This window comes from Nanorana parkeri, unplaced genomic scaffold, assembly GCF_000935625.1.
Source record: "Nanorana parkeri isolate BGI_ZX_2015 unplaced genomic scaffold, ASM93562v1 scaffold1915, whole genome shotgun sequence".
Lineage (NCBI taxonomy): Eukaryota > Metazoa > Chordata > Amphibia > Anura > Dicroglossidae > Nanorana > Nanorana parkeri.
Genome location: NW_017308183.1, coordinates 55,516 through 70,435, shown reverse-complemented (window position 1 = coordinate 70,435; position 14,920 = coordinate 55,516). Strand labels below are relative to the sequence as shown.

Below are 14,920 nucleotides of genomic sequence, written 5' to 3'. Positions count from 1 at the left end.
ATATATATATATATATATATAATCTCTATCTGATAACTGGGTTAAATGTTTTTACACTTACATGGAGTTTACCTTTTATTAAGACTACATTTTTATAACTATAATAAGATTCATAGAAAAAGTGCCTGAGGTTCCCAGTCACTTATAAAGAACTGTACGGTCTGGTGTGTTAATGTGCGTTATCCTACGGCATCTGATTTATTTGAATGGGCTGCTAGTGCAGCTGAAATATTTTTCCTGAAACAGCACACTACAATTCATAGTAGTGTATTACCATATTTTGCAGTGTGCTGCTGTACATTGTATGCAATGTATCCAAGATGGATTACTTTAGTGCCTTGAGGTGCCATTCAAAATGAATGGCACCGCTATGCATTAAAATATGCATGGGGTGATGCTATGTGTTTTGGTAAACATTTTTTGTCTATTTGGAGGGAAGGGTTAAAACCCCATCAGGCTATAATTACTATCAGGCCTGTGTTAGAGAAGTAGTGAAGGGAACTCTCCCAACAGCAACACAGAAGAAAAGCCTTCTTAATCATACTGTACAGGACACAATCTTAACCATGGGTTTTACCGTCACTTTAAGTGAGTTGGACACTGGCAAAAAAAAATGCAAGAACAGCCCTAGTGTAACCCTTCCCACCCCCAGCAAGCGGCAGTGGTTTTTATTTTTTTGCTAGTGTTCTCAGTTGATAGACATCTGCCTCCTGAAAGAAGCTCATCTGCTTTATGGATTTTCTCTTTTTCTCAACTCCTCTAGCAAGTTAGCTGCTCCTTTGCCACTATGGCTCCCTTCCTGCAACTTTCCAAGTCAGTTGACTACTCATCTGAGCCTTGAGAGAATATAGCTGGACCCCATCTGGAAGAAGATGTGGGACCGACCTGAAATGTTGCTTCGTGCCCTGAGCCGCCCCTTAGGCGCTCACCTTGGCACATAATGCAGCACGTTAAGTTAACTGCAGGGTACTATACAGTTCCAGGCCCATGGTCCATCAGCTGGTGGAGCCCTGTCCCTAAAGGCACCATTGGGGGTATGCCCCCAAGGAGGACAAAGCCAGGATGGAGCTTGCCGCTAATATCCTGTGATCTATGAGGAGAATCTGCTCTGGTGAGTCAGGCCTAGTGCCCTTCCCTGGCCCAGTTTTCTGATGCTCTTGTCCCCCCTTGAGTTATTAGCAGCACTCAGGCTGCAACACAAAAATGGAGTGTCGCAGCCGTAGACAAATGCTGTCATCTTTAACGTGCCATTAAATTTAAGAGTTAAATCCTGAGTGATACACAAATAAGTTCATTTTTTGTTAATAGTTAAGGTACTTGAATGCATCTTTCGCATGAAGCTGCCATTGCTCCTGCGCGGACTCGATTCCTCCTTCCTCCCTTTGAAACAGAATGCCTCTTTGGTAACTCCTTGGACTCCTTTATTAAGGAAGTGACTAGAGGTAAGAATTCCTTTCTTCACCAGAAAAGAAAGACGAAAAACTCCAGCAGGTAGGCCTTCAGCTAAATCATGCACACAGTTGTGTTTAAAGACTTGTACTTCGAAGCCTGCCAAGTCTTAAAGTAAGCCTCCCTTGCATTACGGAGACACCTCACTCGTCCATGATCTGGACCCAAAAGATTCCTGATGTCTCATCCAGGGCATATTATCCAGGGGCTACAAACTGGGGTTTCAGTCTATGGCTCCTCCCCGCTCTCATATTTGCCTTCCTCTCTGCAAACGGAGACGGATCTGTGCTCTGCTCTATAGCAGCTCCTCTCCTAGGGGGTCATTGATCCGGTCCCATCCCTATTGAGGAATGTTTCCAGGGGTTCTATTCAATCACTGTTCCCAATGCAAGAGGAGGCATTTGCACTGTTCTGGATCAGAAGATTCTCAACATGCTCCTTTGGGTTCAAAGGATTTGCATGGAATCTGCCAGGTCAGCCATTTCCTCCCTTCAATACGGGGATCTTCTGGCCTCTGGGGTCATCAGGGATGCTTAGACATCCCCATTTTTCCACCATCAACACTATCTACATTTTGTTGTGGGCACACAACATTAACACTTTGTTGCTCTCCCCTTTGGTGTGTCTGCAGTACCCCAGGTCTTCATTAAGGTACTTGCCCCAGCAGCATGGGACAAACTGAATTAGTATCTGGATTGCTGCCTGACCTGGTGGATTTCCAATCTGACACTGGAGTCAGACAGGTTATTTCTCCCTATGATGTGAAAGGTTTTCACAATAGATGCCAGCAGGCTGAGGAAGAGTCCTGTATACTCTCTTGGTTCAGAGGATTTGGTCGCCAGAGAAAGCTTGGCTTCCAATCAGCATTTTAGAACGCAGGACAGTTTTGTTTCCCCTTCTACGTTGGACCTCTCAGCATCCTGGTTCAAAGCTTCTCCCTCGTCTTTTCTGCAGGATTGAGATGGAGGGCATCCTGTTGATTCTCATTGCACTAAACTGGCCCAGTGGTACTCTGACAAATTTTCTGTGGGCTATTCCCGACCTTCCAGACCTTCTGTCCCAAGGGCCGGTCTATCATTCTTCTTGATTGCTTGTCTAGGCTTGGCTGTTGAAACCCAGACCCTGAGGCATATGGTCCTATTGAAGTTGATCTTCCTCACTCACTTGAATCCTAAGAAGTTGGCTTTTCACAAGGTTTACCTTTACACCTGGAAGGCTTACTTGCATGGTTGAGGCTAGGAAGTTCCATTCCTGGAAATACTCGGTTGGATCCTGTCTTCTATGTTGTTCCAAAGATGGCCATTGATAAAGACAGTGTGTCATTCACATTGCTCCCACTGTACGTTCCCGGTGACAGTGTGGGATGAATCTGGTTCTGTAAGCCCTTCGGGCTGTCCTTTGCGCCCATCAGGGATTTTCCGTTATCTGACTTCACTTCCAATGTGGTCTTTCTCGTTGCTATCACCTGCTCGAGGCAAGTTTCTAAGTTGGTGGCCTTATCCTGTAGAGAGCCTTATCTAGTGTTACACAGAGATAAGGTAGTCTGAAGGCCTCCTTTCTCCCCCAAGGTGGTTTCTTCCTTCCACCTTAACCAGGATATTGTCCTTTTAGTCCTGCTTTGAAGCATTCCTGGGAAATTTATCCCCACTGTGTGGTTGTGGTACACACTGTCAGTGTCTAGCTCTCTGCTACAGCTTCTTTTTGTCAGTTGGATACCCTCTTCGTCCTTTTAGAAATTTCCTGTAGGTGGCTTCCCGCCTCTAGTTCCACCATACCTAGGTGGATTAGACAAGTCATCAATCGAGCCCTTAGTCTGAAGGGATAGGGTTCTTCCCTTTTGTTTTCAAGGTGCACTTTAGCAGATCTGTTAGTGCTGAAAACGGCATCAGGTATGTGTTCACAGATTTGCTAGCCTGCCACTTGGTTTTCATTTGCATGTCTAAGTTTTACCAGGTGGATGTTCAGGTCTCATCTTATGTCATTTTCAGGCCTAAGGGGCTTCAGGCTACCTTCTGAGTTGTCAAGCCCTCTTTAACACATTATGTGGACCTGTTGGTGTTTAGTTACCCATCCCTCAGTTGGACCAATTTTGGATGTCCCATGGTTAAGACTGATCCTATACTGTACTCCAAGAGCAGACTTTTACAGGTAAGTCAAATATTTTTTTTAGGAGAGCAGGGGGTGGCTCGAACTATCCCATTTTGTATTTTTGTCTGTGTACTTTTTGCACATTTTCCCTTACTTTCTGCCTGGTGAAACGGCTCCACAAAACAGGAAATTTGAGAAAATCTAATGCTTTTTTGACTTGATATAAACAAAGTTTTATTTTCTTGCTTTTCTTTCAGGGCACTAAAGCACAGTATTTAGCTGCTAAAGCATTGAAGAAACAGTCTTGGAGGTTTCACACCAAATATATGATGTGGTTTCAGAGGCACGAGGAACCCAAGACAATAACTGATGAATTTGAGCAGGTTTGTGTAATTCTCTTGTTCAGAGCATCTGCTGCCCAGAGCAGTTTCTTCATTTGCACACACATGATAAAATCTGAATTTCTGGTGTGCAAACAGCTACAGACCCCCAAACAATTATATATTTTCTGAAAGCAGAGGCTCTGTAGAATAAAAAAAATAAAAATTGCAATTTTTTATGTTGCACGGTATTTGCGCAAATGTTTATCAAACAAGTATTTTTAAGATCAAATACACTAAAATGAAATTTTACTGCACAGAATATAATGCCCAATTTTTTGGTAAAATATAAAAGATGGGGTCATTCCAGGTAAATACATACAAACATGTCAGCCCTTAAAATTGCGTGCATCCGTGAAACCGCAAAAAACTACAATAACCAAAATTTCCCATAGGCGACGATTTAAACGCTTGTGCGACTCTATCACTTTAGTGCTAACACTGATGGGCCTAGAATTATTGCTTTCACTCTGACGCTCGCGACGATATGTAACGTGTGGCACAATTTTTGTCTTGCACAAAGGCGCATTTGACGCGTGTTTGCGTTGTATGTGCGTGCACGTGGGGGGCGGGGGACTTCAAACTAAATTTTTTTGCATTTTTTTTTCCATGTTACTTTAATTTTTACAGGTTTGTTTTTTATTTTACGCTCAGCTTTATTGCTATTGCATAGGGGGCTTACAAGCCCCCTATGTAATAGCAAATATAATGTGACAGGTCCTCTTTATGGAGACATCAGGGGTCTTTCAGACCCCTAATGTCACCTAGGAACCCCAAAGAAGTTGATGAAGCAGAGATTTGCTTCATCAGCTTCTTCTGGCTCTAGGAGTCGGAGACTGTGCCCAGTGACATCGGAAATTATGTAATGCACATCACTTCTGGGTCCAATAAACGGAGGAGAGATCTGCAGCTGGAAGCCGCTGATCTCTCTTTCGATCTATCAGACTATCAGACTCGCATGTGGGACAGGAGAGCTGAGGAAGCCGACCTCTGCGGAGGGGGGCTGGGAGGACCCGGCGCCTGTACAGACGCCGGATCGCTTGTATTTAAACAGCAGTCGCCGGCTTTTTAAAACAGTACCAAGAACATGGCTGCAGCTGCCGTGTTCTTCGTATAACCACTTCCAGCGGAGAACGTACATTTACGTGAACCGGCTGGAAGTGGTTAAGTGCTTCGAACATACCAACAGCCATCACTGGCTGTTTACAATTTAAGCAGTTTTCCCGCTTGTGCACCCTGCCTAGCGGCGAGACCGAGGACATTTAAAAACGCTCGCTTACATTTCATTACAATGGCCGGCCGGGAAGCAGTTAAAGGAGAGCTAGGAGATGAGTGATTTCCACTCGCCTCATAGTTCTATCCGACCTGTGACAATGAGACTGTCACAGGTCGGCTCAGTAGATCGGGAGGTGAGCGAACAGATACCGGCGTTCGCTCACCTCTCGATCCTGTCACGGCTCTCTGCTGGATTCCCCGCTCCGATCCGCCAGCACTGACTGGCGGAACGGACGGGGGAGGGGGCGGGTACAGCTGGCTCTGCCTCTAGATAGACAGAGCCAGCTGTCACTCACGCAGCTGGGTGGATCTCGACATCGATGTCGGGATCTGCTCCGGCTGCGCCGTCTCAGTATACCGCGAGCTGTAGCTCGCTGTATACTGAGCTTAGGGTAACGGGAGGACGCTAGTTTGCGTCCTCACGTTACCCTAAGGAGAACTATGGGGAAAAGCCCTGACCCCATAGTTCTCCTTTTAAGACTGTTTCAGTTCTTTTTAAGACAGTCCATATTGCCAATTCTATTTGACCATGGGTACCATTGAGGTATCACTCAGCACTGGCAGTCCTACTCCAAGGATCGCTAGCCTCCCAATCCATATTTCAGTTTATGAACAGTAGCTGTAGCTCCCTCTGTACAACTTCCTATTTTTTTCTACTGTTCCACTGCTTCCTTTTTGAACCTATCAGGAATATTCCCTTTTGGGCCTTACTTACAAGGTTGTCTTCCTTGCTGCCATCATCTTTGCTAGGCACTAACAGTTTTGTACTGAATTGTTTTCTGGTACTACATTGTGGTGATGTGTTGTTGAGGCAATCAACCTTCTATCCTGGCATGGTTCCGTGTTTTTCACCACTTCTAGGATTTGGTTCTCTCATTTTCTGTTAAGCTCCAGTAGCTCTGGAAAACATATTTTCTTTTCTTGTCTAGATTTACTTTGTGCTGTGGGGTTCCTCAGTCATTGCTTTCGTGTGGCAGTCTGAATCCTTCAAGCTGTGTGCTGTTTGCATGCCTGCTCCTGGTACGAATTGTTCCATTGAGGCTTTTCACGTTTTACCCCTCTGGTCCAGTGGATTCCGCACCAGACATGTCTGAACAGTAGCTTCCGCTATTCTTCAGGAACAGGAGTTGGTTTACACGCTCATTTGTTCTGCCTGAGAAACTGAAGATTAATGCTCACAGCTCCTCTGGGATCACTCCGGTTCACTTTGGAACCCATAAGCCTAAGCGTTTTGCTGTTCAGTATCACTTTGGGGATTCCTTTTTTGAAGAAATGGTCTTTCCTGCCGGTAGTAGACCCACCGTTTTTTTGTCTTTAATAAGGCATCGGTTATCCCGGTGAAGGCATCTTTCTTTCTGGGATCCCACAGACAGGAAGACAAAGGTCACTTCGAGGAATATGTACTGTGCCAAAGTTTTAGGAATGTGTGAAAAAATGCTGTAATGTAACAATGCTTTCAAAAATATATATATTTATTGTTTTTTTTTATCAATTTACAAAATGCAAAGTGAGTAAACAGAAGAAACATCTAAATCAAATCAATATTTAGTGTGACCACCCTTTGGCTTTAAATCAGCATCAATTACACTTGCACACAGTCAGGGATTTTGTAGGATTAGAGTCAGATGTATAATTAACCAATTATACCAAGCAGGTGCTAATGACCATCATTTTCCATTTCAATATGTTTTATTGAATTTTCAAGGTATAAAATACACACATAGTAACAAATAATAAAAGGAACAAGGTGTCGCTTAGGGGGTAGGCGGCACAAAATAACATCATGTGGGGATCTGGGGGAAGGGGTCAGAGGAGGGAGACATACGGCTGACCATAGAACCGTTATAATAGGGTTACAGGGAAGACAAAACCAAATGCGTTCTGGTAGAACCAGCCAGCACTGGGGGAAATGGGAGAAAGAAGGTGGATGAGAGAAGAGAAGAAAGTGCAGAGAAGAAGGAAGTTGGAAAGGAGAGAGAAAGAAGGAAAGAACAGTGACTGTGACCTGGGTGCTGCATTATATGGAGTGATTATCGGATAAGGTTAAGCGCCACGGGGTCGGGGGTCGATAAGAAAATGGAGGACCACAGGTCCCATATTCTACGGAATTTCCGTAGAATATTCCGTATTCTATGGAATTCCGGTATTCTCACTGCCGGCGTCAGTGAGAATACTAGAGGTGTTCGTTAACAAAAAATCCCTACATACGTTGGTGGAATTCGGTTTAGGGGATGGCCTGTTGTTTTTCCACGAGTGGGCTATAATCTGTTTGGCTGCTAAGAATATATAGTTAGCCAATTGCCATTGGGGCCGGGTAAGTTGTGGAATCTTGGCGTGCAGTAAAGCCTGCCAGGGTCTTTTGATCTTCATATGTGGAAGATAGAATAAAGGAGCCTATAGATTTTAGATCAGAAACGGGCCAAGAAGGGGCATGTCCACCAAATATGCATGACATCACCTACATCGGAACAACCCCGAAAGCAGGTGTCAGGGCAGGTCGGTTGAAGGTCGAAGTCGGGAGGGAACTTGGTACCATCTCGAAAATACCTTATAGGCCCTTTCTTGGGTCAAGATATTACGGGGAGCAGCGGGAAGCCGCGTCCCATATAGACATCCATTCTTCTAAAGATCTAGTGTGCTGGTGCCAGTTATTAAAATAGCTATGAATGTTAGTAGAGGACAAGGAGTTAAACTGGGAATATAGTTATGAGATAAGGTTTGGGGATTGATGAGTTTTAAGACAAATGCCTTCAAAAAAGGTAAGGGGATTGGAGATGAAATGGTGTGAGAGCAGAGAGTGAACCCAGTGTCTTATTTGTATATTGTTTTAAAAGATCCACATCTTGTGGTGAAAGGGAGATATTTAAAGCGAGGGACTTGGAACTGTTGACAATAAGACCTCCAAAACGGAGAAAAGGGAAGGCAGAGAAATGACAGGGTGAGTAAGGGATATGAGAATATCGGCAAGCAAGGTGCAATTTCAACCCCCCTGATTAAAAGGGTGAGCTAGAATCAACATGACAAGAGGTTCAATGGCCAATATAAATAGAATGGGGGGAGAGAGGGCAACCTTGTCTTGTGCCTCGTGTGACAGGGAATGGGTCAGAGAGATGCCCCATATACATGACTCTTGCAGGGGGATTATGGTACAGTGCGGAGACCCAAGCATGGAAGGAGGGCCCAAAGTTCCACCTAGTCAGGGCATAGTGCATGTAGTCCCAGGATAACGTATCAAACGCTTTATGGATATCTAACGATAACTGAAAACCTGAAAATGATCTGTCGCATTAGATGTATCAAGTGAACCACCTTCCGTACACTGTTCCCAGCCTGTCTAGAGGACATAAATCCAACCTGGTCCCTGTGTACAAGAGAGCTCAAGATTCTGTTAACCCTGACCGCTAGATTTTTCCCCAAAAGTTTAATATCTGTATTTAATAAGGATATTGGGCGATAGCTAGCAACATTCATGTCATCTTTACCAGGTTTTGGGATTATAGAGATGTCTGTGGAAAGAGAGGAGGGGTTAAGGAAAGAATCTGATTTCATAGTACTGAAAAGGCATGTAAGGTGAGAGGTCAAGATGTCTTTGAATTTTTTATAGTAAAGGTTGGAGAAGCTGTCTGGGCCTGGGGATTTGTTAGTTTTAAGAGAAGAGATAGACGCCAACACGCCAGTGTCGGAGATATCGGCTTCCAAGGAGTCCCGGAAGGTGGAAGAGAAGGAGGGAAAGTGGAGATCCCGAAAGAGGAGGTCAGGAGCTGCAGCAGGGTCAAAGGGGGAGGATGCAGAGTATACAGAGGCCAGGTGGTCCTGAAACAATTTACTATGGTTAGATGGGTTGGTGGTGACCTGACCAGAAGGGGTTCGAAGTTTAACTTCATACTTAAGAGAGGGTAGCATTTTAAGGTGTTTAGCTAGTAGGGGACCGAGTTTATTGGCCCGCATGTAAAAGAGTTGTTTGTTCCAGCATAACTCCCTATCCACCTTATCATTGAGGAGCAGGTTGAGTTCCAATTTAGCGGAGTCAACTTGGGTCTTTAAGGCCGTAGATGGTGAAGACTTCCAGGCGCTCTCCAGATCTACCAAATCATTAGCCAGCCTAGATATTCTGCCATCCCTGTTTTTTTTTTTATGTAGGGTGCTAAATTGATTAGTTTGCCTCTAATGGTGGCTTTGTGTGCCTCCCAGAGGGAGATAGGGGAGGAAACAGAGCCCACATTAAGCTGAAAGAATGATTGCAGTGCAAGCAAGTGGTCAAAGGAAAGGAGGGATTCATTGAGGCGCCAGTTAGAAGTTGGGGAGTGGCAGAACATGTCACCATTAAAGGGGAGTGCACAGAGAAAATGGTAGCTTTCATGAAGGAGTTGAGGGAGCGCAGCAGGACAAAGAAATTATCAATCCTCCGGAATACTGCATGGGGGTTAGAATAGTACGTGTAGTCTTTTAAAGATAAATTCCCTTCAGCACAGGGAGATCCCCACAATGGCGCTGAATAGCTAATAATATCAACAAAGTAGTTTTATCAGAAAAATATATATTTAATTAGGAAAATAGAGCAAACCACACAATACAAACATTTAAAATCTTAAAACCTAAGATTCCCTACAATGGCTCAGTACACATAGCATAGTTGATGGTCGGTGTTATAATTACCCTTCATGGTTGATGGACGAGCAGAGATAATAGATCAAGCGCTGATGTGTCCTTGTTTAAATAAACATTTATTTCATACGGTGTTGCTTTGTAGCATTCCAAAAGGAAAACATGCATCACAGCAAGATACATGTTTTCCTTTTGGAATGTATTGTGTGGTTTGCTCTATTTTTCTAATTAAATATATATATTTCTGATAAAACTACTATGTTGATATTATTATTAGCTATTCAGCTCCATTGTGGGATCTCCCTGTGCTGAAGGGAATTTATCTTTATATAATGTTTACCTATAATTAACCATTTGTAAATCAATCATTGCAACCCCATTCCCTTGTGTGTGTGTGTATAGTACATGTAGTCCCTAGATGTAGGGTGTAGTTCCCGCCAGAGATCAGCCATTTGGTGGGGTCTAGCAGTGAACGCATCAATTTAGATTGAGCAGCGTCCGACTCAGGAGGGGAAGTCCCAGAAGGAGGAGCAGTTCTATCAAGAGAGGGGTTCAAGATGACATTAGATTCACCAGCCAGGATGACCAAACTCCTACCATGGTGGGAGATTTGTTGCAGGAAGTGAGAGAAAAATCTGTGCTGGAAACAATTAGGGCCAGGGTGATATCAATATCATATAAAGATCCTTGGAGGATGAGATAGCGGCTGGTAGGGTCCGCAATCTGTTAGTGGCAGGCAAAGGGCAGATTAGAGCGGAAGGCTATAACTACACCCCTCCTTTTTCTCACTGAAGCAGGCTTTGTAAAAGTGGTTATAACGCTTGCCCAAGTAACGGGGGCAGGACAAGAGGGAAAATTTGGTTTCCTGTAAAAATAGAATATCAGCTTTACATGAGTGATAAAAGCCCAGGGCGTTTGATCGCTTAACCGGAGCGATGAAGCCCTCAACATTATGTGAGACAATTTTAAGATTATGCGGAGGAAGAGCCATCAATAAGAGGTTTAACACAGAGCTTGAGATCAAATGGAGACAGAACAAAGAAAATGCTGTACTTGTGGGAGCAGACGAGGGGCAGTCACATGAAGAAAAGGAGAGGGGAAAAAAAAGAGATGAGAGGATGAAGGAGAGAAAAGGAAAGAACAGGAGTATGTACAGTACAAGAACTGTCCAATCAGAACCAAACTGCGCATCGGGGGGCAATCATCGTGTCTCAGGAAGATCAAGTTTGGAACTACCTGAGGGGTGGGGGGCTATAGAGCAAGGGGGAGGGGTCGATCCAGTAGTAAAAGGGATACCCTGTATCTCAGACATATAGGCAAAGTACATAGAGACAGGGAAAAGGAAAGAACAGGAGTATGTACAGTACAAGAACTGTCCAATCAGAACCAAACTGCGCATCAGGGGGCAATAATCGTGGGGCAATCATCGTGGGGTGGGTTGCTCACGTGGACACTTGGACTAGAAGGGGTTTGGAGGTAAAAAGTATGGTCGTAGGTGAGGGAAATCGGAGAGGGGGGCAATTGCACTCCTAGGACGGTGTTCTAAAGGGGGAGGAGTAGGAAGGGGTACACAAAAACTTTGGCAGCTAGCCATCTCAAGAAGATCAAGTTTGGAACTACCTGAGGGGTGGGTGATCAAGCGCTGATGTGTCCTTGTTTAAATAAACATTTATTTCATACGGTGTTGCTTTGTAGCATTCCAAAAGGAAAACATGCATCACAGCAAGATACATGTTTTCCTTTTGGAATGTATTGTGTGGTTTGCTCTATTTTTCTAATTAAATATATATATTTCTGATAAAACTACTATGTTGATATTATTATTAGCTATTCAGCTCCATTGTGGGATCTCCCTGTGCTGAAGGGAATTTATCTTTATATAATGTTTACCTATAATTAACCATTTGTAAATCAATCATTGCAACCCCATTCCCTTGTGTGTGTGTGTATAGTACATGTAGTCCCTAGATGTAGGGTGTAGTTCCCGCCAGAGATCAGCCATTTGGTGGGGTCTAGCAGTGAACGCATCAATTTAGATTGAGCAGCGTCCGACTCAGGAGGGGAAGTCCCAGAAGGAGGAGCAGTTCTATCAAGAGAGGGGTTCAAGATGACATTAGATTCACCAGCCAGGATGACCAAACTCCTACCATGGTGGGAGATTTGTTGCAGGAAGTGAGAGAAAAATCTGTGCTGGAAACAATTAGGGCCAGGGTGATATCAATATCATATAAAGATCCTTGGAGGATGAGATAGCGGCTGGTAGGGTCCGCAATCTGTTAGTGGCAGGCAAAGGGCAGATTAGAGCGGAAGGCTATAACTACACCCCTCCTTTTTCTCACTGAAGCAGGCTTTGTAAAAGTGGTTATAACGCTTGCCCAAGTAACGGGGGCAGGACAAGAGGGAAAATTTGGTTTCCTGTAAAAATAGAATATCAGCTTTACATGAGTGATAAAAGCCCAGGGCGTTTGATCGCTTAACCGGAGCGATGAAGCCCTCAACATTATGTGAGACAATTTTAAGATTATGCGGAGGAAGAGCCATCAATAAGAGGTTTAACACAGAGCTTGAGATCAAATGGAGACAGAACAAAGAAAATGCTGTACTTGTGGGAGCAGACGAGGGGCAGTCACATGAAGAAAAGGAGAGGGGAAAAAAAAGAGATGAGAGGATGAAGGAGAGAAAAGGAAAGAACAGGAGTATGTACAGTACAAGAACTGTCCAATCAGAACCAAACTGCGCATCGGGGGGCAATCATCGTGGGGTGGGTTGCTCACGTGGACACTTGGACTAGAAGGGGTTTGGAGGTAAAAAGTATGGTCGTAGGTGAGGGTAAAGCCCAGGGCGTTTGATCGCTTAACCGGAGCGATGAAGCCCTCAACATTATGTGAGACAATTTTAAGATTATGCGGAGGAAGAGCCATCAATAAGAGGTTTAACACAGAGCTTGAGATCAAATGGAGACAGAACAAAGAAAATGCTGTACTTGTGGGAGCAGACGAGGGGCAGTCACATGAAGAAAAGGAGAGGGGAAAAAAAAGAGATGAGAGGATGAAGGAGAGAAAAGGAAAGAACAGGAGTATGTACAGTACAAGAACTGTGGGCAATAATCGTGGGGCAATCATCGTGGGGTGGGTTGCTCACGTGGACACTTGGACTAGAAGGGGTTTGGAGGTAAAAAGTATGGTCGTAGGTGAGGGAAATCGGAGAGGGGGGCAATTGCACTCCTCGGACGGTGTTCTAAAGGGGGAGGAGTAGGAAGGGGTACACAAAAACTTTGGCAGCTTGCCAACTCAGGAAGATCAAGTTTGGAACTACCTGAGGGGTGGGGGGCTATAGAGCAAGGGGGAGGGGTCGATCCAGTAGTAAAAGGGATACCCTGTATCTCAGACATATAGGCAAAGTACATAGAGACAGGGGAGATAGGATGGGAGGAGAGAGATTTAGAGGAAGAAGGGACACGGCAGGGAAACCAAGCAGGGTGGTACAGATATGAGATAGCAAACAGTATTAAAATAAGGATATAAGCAGGGCTTACAAAAATTTAGGGTGTCTCACCAGTCAGTCAAAATTTTCACCAGTCAGCATGACCGGACTATAGCCATGCAATTTATATAAAAAAAATTTAGGGGCACATAGAGCTTTCTTTAGGTGGTATATAATCACCACTGGGGTTTTTATTTTTTACTATATAATTGTCAGGCCGAGAAAGTGGGCCGGGAGTGGAACCCCTTGGCAGGGCCGAAATATGTCCAAAACCGCAGTACAAAAGGGTAATCCAAATAGAGTAGTTAAGTCCAGTTCCGGGTCGTGGCAGGCAGCAAGAGTCGTAGGCAAAGGGTCGGTAGCCGGGAAGTCAGTCCAATAAACCGTTTCACCGGAGGGAGCTGGGTGTTCACCATGAGGTAGAATAACTAACTCAGCAATGAGTCAAACCTCTGACCAGCTTTATATACACAGGGAACCCAAGACCGCCCCCTGGTTGCCAGGGCAACCAGCAAGCTTCACCAGTCAGGAGCCAATCGCAAGGCCGAGGGCAGTTGGTGAATGGAGTCCTCCCCCAGCCTGAGTAGCACCAGGAATGTGGGATGGCGCAGGCGCACTGCGCGCGGCTTGCGTACCGTGCACCCGGTTGTGTGACTCACGCATGCGCACCGGCCACACCAGCGCCAGATGCCCTGCCAGGAGGAGGAGGAGCCCGATGCCCGCGCTGGTGAGGAAAGGCCCCCCTGGGTCCCTGACAATAATGAAAAAAGTACCATAAATTTCGGGGGGGAAAATAACGACCACACCAAAAATTGGCCATAGGCGCCACTTTAAACCGTTTAACTGCTCATCAGTTTAGTGTTATCAGTGGTTAATGGCCCTAAAATTATTGCTCATACTCCAACGTTCGCGGTGATATGTAACATGTGCCGCACAATAGGCGCAAACGTTGTTTCCGCATGTAGGAACACCCAACGCATGTGGGGGCGGGGGACTTTTAAAAATGTTTTTTTTATGCTTTAATTTTTAGATTACTCTTCCTTTTTTTATTTTTTTACACTTTATTGCCATCACATGGAGGCCTAAGAAGCCCCCTATGTGATAGCCAATTTACATGACAGGTCCTCTTTATGGAGACATCCGATGTCTCCAAGACCCTTAATGTCACCTAGGGACCCCAAGAGAAGCTGATGAAGCAGAGATCTGCTTCACCAGCTTCTGAAGCCGGAGAGTGACAACAGAATGCGGAAGTGATGTAATATACTGCACTCCCTTTGATCTCCTGTCATAGAGCAGCCATGCCGGTCCCAGCCCCAACAGGCACAGCGGGTCTTGGGACCGGCAACAGCAGTGACAGCTGCTGCAATACAAGCAATCGCGTGTCTCTAGAGACGTCCGATCGCTTAAATGTAAAGCTCCTGGCCGGCCAGCCGGCTGACCTCACAGATGAGAGGACGAGTGGATTTTTCAAGCCCTGGATATAAGCATGTCGACACAGGGTAACCAATTGCAGAGAGTACAAATTACAATCCAAAAAACAATTATAAGAACAAATAAAATAAAAGTGTGTCCAAGGTTTCAGTACATTCAGGTAAAATATAAGGGGGAAGAGGGAGGTGGGGTAGGGGGAAGAGGGAGGT

At 44.9% G+C, this 14,920-nt stretch overlaps 1 protein-coding gene across 1 annotated transcript in view; it reads left to right on the top strand.

The window, feature by feature from the left end:
- CNOT3 (CCR4-NOT transcription complex subunit 3) overlaps window positions 1-14,920 on the top strand; it is a gene marked incomplete at its 5' end in the record, with an annotated part of 216,828 nt that overhangs the window by 194,753 nt on the left and 7,155 nt on the right. The window contains one exon of the mRNA XM_018572047.1: window positions 3,795-3,920. Within this exon, the coding sequence (XP_018427549.1) occupies window positions 3,795-3,920 (126 nt within the window). The remainder of the gene's footprint in view (window positions 1-3,794; window positions 3,921-14,920) is intronic.